At 45.1% G+C, this 7,827-nt stretch overlaps 1 protein-coding gene across 1 annotated transcript; it reads right to left on the reverse strand.

The window, feature by feature from the left end:
- Positions 1-1,121: 1,121 nt before the first annotated feature.
- LOC119446516 (uncharacterized) lies at positions 1,122-7,459 on the reverse strand. The gene is made up of 4 exons (XM_037710967.2): positions 6,674-7,459; positions 4,125-4,332; positions 3,423-3,542; positions 1,122-1,129 (listed from the first exon to the last, which is right to left on the reverse strand). Exons 1-4 carry the CDS (start codon positions 7,130-7,132, stop codon positions 1,122-1,124), a joined length of 795 nt encoding a protein of 264 aa, XP_037566895.2. The 5' UTR covers positions 7,133-7,459.
- Positions 7,460-7,827: the final 368 nt, after the last annotated feature.

Raw genomic sequence — 7,827 nt, forward strand, 5'->3', positions numbered from 1 at the left:
TAAGTCTGCACTGTGCAAGCAATCATGGTGCCATTTATCTGCCACTATTTCTGCACTATTTATCGACAACTTTGTGAGGCAGCTGCAACGTAAAGTCAAATTTCTTGGAGCAGATGGGAAACCAGGACTTTGTTTACTCATCAGGTCAGATCATCTGTGGAAGGTATTGATCGGAGAACTCGAATGCAGCACAGATATGTAAGGATTAGTCGTAATAAATTCCACCTTCGTATGGACACTCCAAGGATCAAGTCGATGCAAAGCATTTTTCGAACACAATGCGAACTTGATGGTCTGTGCGCTACAAGTGGAGACTCTATCACGAAGAAATCTCAGGTTTTGCAGTCCTTTTGGCGACTCGGAGCAGTGGATAGCACTTATCAAAGCAACTGTAACACTTACAAGTCTCTGAAGCAATTTCACGAGATGATCAGTAAATTTAATCTCCGGTATACTGTTGCGCTACCGTGGGAAGAAGAGCGAAATTATTTACTCGGAGACAACCATGATACGGCTCTCTCGCCCAAGTAAGCTGGTTAAAAGGCTATCACGACATGACGGACAGCTACAGCGATTCAACCAGGTCAAAAGGCAATATCCTTTGCTCGAACACATGAAGTTAGTGCCCGAAAAGACTCCTAATGGATGAACTAGCTACGACATGCCTCGTAGATCAGTGATAAGAGAAGAATCACCCTATGAAGCTCAGAGTAGTGTTCGAGGCATCGTTGCATGCACAAGGTCTCCCATCCCTTATTGACTATACGGACGAAGTGGAAAAATCGCAGGCAGAAATATTGCAGGTCCTGATATGCTTTCGCAGGTACCCCATAGCTTTTAATTCGGACATCAAGAAGGCATTTCTGCAAATCGAGATACAGGAGCCTGATTGAGATGCATTCCGCTTTCTTTGGTTTGATACAGTCCCTCGTAGCCCGAGCAATAACTTTGCAGAATAGCATATTACTTGGGTGCCTCGTGGGTGCACATCTAGTCAATTTATGCTAATGGTGACTATCCATCGCTTCGACACCGTTTGTGGTGAAGAGAACACCTTAGCCTCCATCCTGAAGAAAGCTTTTTGTGTTGATCTGCTCGAGGGCGCAGACATTTTAGTAAGTTTAGACATCTACAAGAGGTCGAAGACCATCATGAGAGATGCAGGCATGAACCTCCGCAAGTGGAAGCAAATGACAGGAGGTGTTTGATCGCAACAAAGAACAAGTGCAGGGTGCACAAAAAACGTCAGTTTTAGGTATGCACTAGGACACAGCAAATAACCTCTTTGAATTCTCTGCAATTTCTCTATTGGAATACATGAATAAAGCCCAAAGTTACACGGAAAGCACTGTACTAAAAACTCCCAGAATCTTTAATTGTGCTGGCATAATCTCCGTGTTTACTGTGACCGCAAAGGTGCCGCTTCAGCGCTTATGGGTCTTAAAGAGCCCATGGGATAAACAAATGCCTGAAGGGATAAAAACCCAATGGAAAGAATGGGGTGCAGATGTCATGCAAATATTTTCTGTGACGATTCCATTACGTGCAAGAGCTGGTCTGAACGTAGAGATGCAGATTGCTGAGCTTCACACCTTCTCTGACACCAGTTTGAAAGCCTAGAGAGCTTACTCTTATTTGAAGGCAGTTGACATCCGTGGCAACACAGTCATGTCGCTCGTAGCAGCCAAATCACAAATAGCACCGATAAAAACTGTAATGCTGCCTCACTAAGGCCAATAATATCCCAGGAAATGCCTGATAATTCTTCAAATAGTCCTGCTAAGCTAGCCTCACTCGAGAGCGTGCGCGTGTTGAACGTTGCCAGGTTCAGTTTCCATTGGCGGCCTGTCTTGACCCAGATATTCTTAGCACCCTCTGCCGCGTAGCAGGTCTGACCGCCGCCTTGGTCAGGTGCTCCGCAGCCACTGGGAACTGAGGGCCATGGGTTATTTGTCGGAGTCATGAGGGAGGTAGTGGCCGAGAACTGCACCAGGGAGGCCAATTCCTGTTCTGGCGAGGGAGTGACTTTGATGAAGCTTTATGGGCCTTCCTAGTTTGGTTGCACCTGAACTAGTATAGCCCCACTAGCTCTCGGGGATATATTTTTTTTCTTTCTTGCCGGTGTCAGGCACCACTCCATGCCTGAAAATGTGGTGGACTGGAGTAGGATTCGAACTTATGACCTTCAGATTTGAAGCCGGGTATTCTACCTCTGCTCCACGCCATCAATTTTTGCAACATAATGAGTTGGGCCAATTTGTCAAAATTCGGGTGACAGAGATAATAGCCGCCGCTGGCCTAGAGATGTGGCTGCAAGTGTCTTGCAGCACTATCTCAGGGAAAACATGGGAAAGGCGGGAGATAGAAATTCAAGACGATGAGCTTAAAGTGAGAACAATGTAAAAAAAGGAGCCAATGTTTTGACTCAGTGTAGTTGTCTTTTTCAAGGCGACATATGCTCTCCCCGGCACATTATATATAGGTACAGTTCTTCTAAAAGGGAGAGAGAGTAAGGCTGGTAGATGAGGCAACGACCGAGGGTGTGTTAGCGGCGAGGGTGTAGAATTGAAAAGGAAGGTGGGCTACTGAATGTCGGTGGAGGAAAGTGAGGTATCACTGTGTGTCAGCCAGTTGACATGTCGCTGACAGAGAGAATAAAAGTAGCGGCAGAAGGTGGTGCTTGTGAGAAATAAATGATATCAATGTAAGAACAAAAGGAATGAATGCCGTGAATAAAATTGTCTAACACTGCAACTTCCCCGCGTCCCTTTACTTTCATTCTTTTATTTATATATTTATTACGTTGGAATATTGACATTTATATTCACAGCATTCATTCCTTTCGTTCTTTTATTTATATATTTAATCAGTTTTTTCCCACAAGCACTATTTTCTGCCACTACTACCGGCTGACACATGGCGCTACCTCACCATACTCCAGCGATGTTCAGTAGCGCATTATCTTTCTATTCAATTCTACACCCTCGCCACTAACACATCCTCAGCCATTGCCTCGCCCACCCACCTTACCCTCGCTCTCTATACATACTGTGCCGAGGAGAGCATATGTTGCCTTGAAAAAGTCCACCGAGTCAAAACATTGGCTCCTGCTTTTACCTTGTTCTCGTTTTAAGCACTACCTCAGGCGACTTACTGGAGAGGTACCAGATATTCTCTGAAGGAGGGTGGTTCGATGTCAAAGTATGCAGACACTTGACTGCCATACATGCAAGTACGGCAGTTAGACAACAGTGTTGCAACTTTATACATTCGCCCCACCCTCTGGCGCGTCATTTTTTGATTTTTATGAAAATCAACAAACGCAAAGTCTGCTGCTACTTTGCCGAACCCCCACTCTACGGCCTGCCGCACTGTGCTCATGTGCTTATTAAATAAAACCTCGTGGGGCTTCAAAGATGCACCTCCAAAAGGCTTAAGGAGAAGGGGCCGGAGTGGGTAGGCTGGGTCACCATAAATCACGTATTTGTGGCCTTGGTTGACTTTTTCCAGGTTGCGGTAGAGGGCCGTCATCTTCAGAATTCCTGAAACAAGGTTACACCTCTTGTGAGATTCTAAGAAACAGAGATTCATGCAAACACACTTGTTTTCCACAAACAGAAGCACTGCGTGAGCTAAAAAAGGTTAAGGGAAATTAGGATACGCATTCCCATCATTACGCATGCAAGGTGCCGGCAGCTTTGAAACGGATGAGCAGAGAGCCTCTGTTTCAAAAGAATTTGTTTGTGAAAAAGATAACCTTGCGCTCCTCTTGTGAACTTCATGCGTCACGCACGACTGCAAAATTTGGCAGAGATGCTGCCAGCAGCACATGCTATGTGTTTCTTTTTTCACAACGCTCGAGGAGTGGTTTAGGATCCCTTTAAATCTTGGTCAAAGTAAAGCAGGGGAATCGAACAACACAAACATGTATAGTTTGATATTTGGTGTAAGTGGTTTTGTAAGTCAGAAATGGTTCTGCAAATACGGAACACGTCAGGGTGGGACATGCATAAGCAGCTTGGTAGCAATTATAACATTGAATATTACTATAATAATTAGGTACACGAGTTACTGAACGTAATCGTCATGGTGCTGTAGAGGAGACTAGAGGCAACTTCACGCACCAGCATCATGGCGCCGACCATGAAATGGTCCATCCAATTGGCAAATAATGCCGTTGGGACACATCACAGCTTGAAACTTTTGAACGTGATGGCGTTTGTGTCCGGAGAAATGGTCCTGCTGCCCAATTGAAGGCCTGCAAATTCTTCGTGCTGTGCCATCAATGAAGGCCCAGCAGTTTTCCAGTGGAGCACCTCTCCTGTGAACGGCCTGATAAAGAAAGAAAAAGAAACAGAGGTAAACAGCGATCTATAGCAAGAAACTCAAATGTATTAGGAAAAAGGTCATATTGGGATTAGGCCACGCTGTAAGATGTACTCTTTAGGTGTGGACGTCGTGCCTTGCAGGAAGAACTGATAATGTCCGCTATTTCGAAATGGTGCCACGAGATGCCTCTCTGACTATGCGTCACATTAGAAGCAGCAATGTTTGTATAGTAAAAATGTCCGCTGTTGTGGCGTCATTTTGTGCATGCTCTTGTGTGCAACGACCAAATTTAAAAGAATCATTTAAAAAGCATCCTATCCTATGTGCTATGGGAATCAGTTTAACCCTTTGAAACACTATGTACACAACTGTGTGCACCAAGATGTGCATCAACAGAAAAAGCACTGATGAAAGTAATGGTATTTAAAATATCTCGCATATACCTTGAAACACTTGTAATTGGAATTGTGCTGCAATTTTGGAGAACATGTGCAAAATGTTTTAGTAAAATGAGTGGTAAGGTAGACGGGTGTTTTTGCAGTTGTTATATGTAGCGAGCTCACTTCTTTTTCATTGTTTTTCACAATGCTAGCACTAGGCACAATTTTCAAGCAGCTGGATAAGTGCTTTTCAAGCCTTCAATACACGAAATAGTTGATGTTCCTGTAGTGAGTTTTTGCGTGGAGCCCCCAGTCTGTACTCTCGACAAAACTCACTAAAGAATTGAAAAATCTTAATCTTTTCTGCTGCTGTACACTATGATTCCGAAGATGCAAGAAATGTGGTGAGAGTAAGTTTCCAATCAACAGGATAAAGTGGCGTGAGAAAGGGTTAAGCAAAGCTTCCTTTGACGCTGGCACTGGTTGACCATTCATTAGCGCCGATGTTTTACGTTCAGACTTTTGTCAAGTATGACACTGTTGAAATGATATTAAACATTATGTTTGGTGCAAATCTTGCATTTGTCTATGCAGTACACAGAATGCAGTGAGATATGCTATCTTGTGGTTTGTCCTGCGCAATTTGTATCCAGTGAGTTCTGCACTGTCACCCCCTCACCCAGCACACTGCATCGTGGCACAACTATTTATGTGCTGGATTGCACCTTGCCTAGTGTCACCTTGATCTCATGATCTGGGTGTGGGCAAGGGCGTGAGTAATGGAAAAGTATGGAACATACTGTGTAGCAGCGTTACAATCCCTCCTGTGAAAACAATGATCAGTACCACCACTAGCTCTGAATGCAGGTAAATGTGTGTTCAAGAAATTGCACCAATGCCTCTTTGATAAAGTGTGGCGGTCAGAAGATTTTGGCTTTTCTCACATAAATTATTCTTGTCATCCATCAAGTTAGCAACGCCCAGTGGCGCATCTTAAGGTTAATGCTCTCACTTTCTGATGAAACTGTTTCCAATGTCGAATTCTGAAATGCCACAAAGCTTGGTTTGAAGCATTCACACATTTGTAGTGTCCATTTGGAAACTGCCATGAGTAAAGAGCACTAAGGCTGTTCATTCATTGCATTACTACATAGTTGAAAGTGAGGACGACAATGATCACATGGTGTGCCCGTTCGCGCCATACTATTACACGTGTGTTTACAACGGTGACAGAACAAGAGCAAGACACACATTATTCATCTGTAGGAGTTTCATACGGCTGCTTAAATTGGTTAAAACCTGTATGGAGAAAAAAGCTGCAGTGCAATGCACTTTGCAATGTATTACAGCGAAATTTAAAACAAGACTTTCCTTTAGATTCACAAACTACCAGGTTCCCTTGTTGAGAAACAACATAGCAAACCTTATGATGCTGTAATCCTAGTTCTGTATGGCATATGGAGACGTCGCATTGTGCATTGGCACGACGATGTCGACGCGCGATCTATGCAGGCATACTTCTACGCGTCGACAGCGCATTAATCAAGCCCTATAGCATTCAGCCATATGCTTCTGAGTTTTTTGCTTCGAGAAGCTAGCAGGCTACATTTCCCAATGTTGTTGATTTGTGCGCTGTGTTGTCTATTTTCAGTACATTCAATAATTTAAAAAATTTTAACAATGCGTCTGTGACTTCATCAGCTGTGCATTCCGCTGACTCATCCCCCCCCCCCTCCTTTTACTGAAGATATCATAAACGGGGCGTGCTTCCTGGCATGGCCTTTGCCCCTCTAGCCTGCTGCTTATGTGTACATTCTGCACGCTCTCAGCTATCCCCACGGGAAAGTCGAAGGAAGAGCAAAAGTAGGTTAGCTTAAATGGGAAAAAAAGAAGTACAAACAAAGGTAGGTTGTGGGATGGGGAGGGATCAATGTTTTACACTTCTGGTGAAAGCGTGCTCTTACCTGGGAAAACAGCTCCAGGTTTTGCACGTTGAGCCACCTGTGCTCCGTGAGGTCCGCAAGGAGGTGTCCAAAGTTGTACTCAATATGTGATAATACTTTGGACACCACGCTCGATATCACCGAAGTGTGGCGGCTAAAGAAGACCTCCAGATCACACAGGCGGTTCGGATAGGCGAGACGCCGCAGCGTCATGCACAGCGCCTCGCGGCCTGGAATTCGAACTCGCTGGGCACTCTCAACTTCTTCTGGAATAAGCAGGCCGGTCATCAGATCGTCCAGGTCCGATTTCTGGAACCTGAACGACCGGTAGAACGCCGTGCTGTCCATGGAATCTAAATTAAGCAGCCCGTGCCTCCGAAGATCCCGCCGTGGTTCCATGGGGAGCAAGTGCATATCTTCAATTTCGTCCCAGTGAAGAGATCGCAGCAGCAGTTCGTCATGAAGCACGCTGTACGCCATCGTTTACGCACACAGACAAAAATAGGCACACAATTCGACGACGAATCAGCGAGATTGCTTGCTTCTTGCCTAGCGAGGTCACAACAAAGGAGCATTCAGAGAGTAGAGATCAGGCTTGTCTTGACAAGGCTTGATGTCGGCTACTTCGGGGCGTAGCAAAACCAAGAAAAATGTTTATTGCTTCGTTCAAATAATAATGGAAGCCAAATAAAACAAGCAAATCACGTACTTTATATATATATATGTATATATATAAAATAGCTTGGTATGCTACTGAGTTTCAGTTATCTGCAGTAAATTCGAGCTTAGAACGCCCCAACGCAGCTACGCGGCCGTTGGGGCGTGCGGGCGTACGGAGAGCGGAGCTAAAACCCGTTTGCGCGTTTCCTCCGGCAACCGGGTAAACGCTCACCGGGAATCCGGTAACACGCTCACGGGGCGGCTTACCGGACAGGCTAAATTTCTCTAATATAGCACCGCGCTCGCGGGGCTTGTATAGACGGTTTCAGTGTTTACAAACAAACCTCGCTTGCCCCTGATTGGTTGCCCCATCGGAACTTCCGGCAGGAGAGCTAGAAGAACTTCCGGCTATGTTGTTTGAAGGCATGCGCGACGTGAGGCCGGCGTGTCGATGTTTGGACTGCTTGGTGGAATGTGTGATGAGCTGATTCTACATCGTGAATATTGTCGAGATG

This window comes from Dermacentor silvarum, chromosome 1 (assembly GCF_013339745.2).
Source record: "Dermacentor silvarum isolate Dsil-2018 chromosome 1, BIME_Dsil_1.4, whole genome shotgun sequence".
Classification (NCBI taxonomy): Eukaryota; Metazoa; Arthropoda; class Arachnida; order Ixodida; family Ixodidae; genus Dermacentor; species Dermacentor silvarum.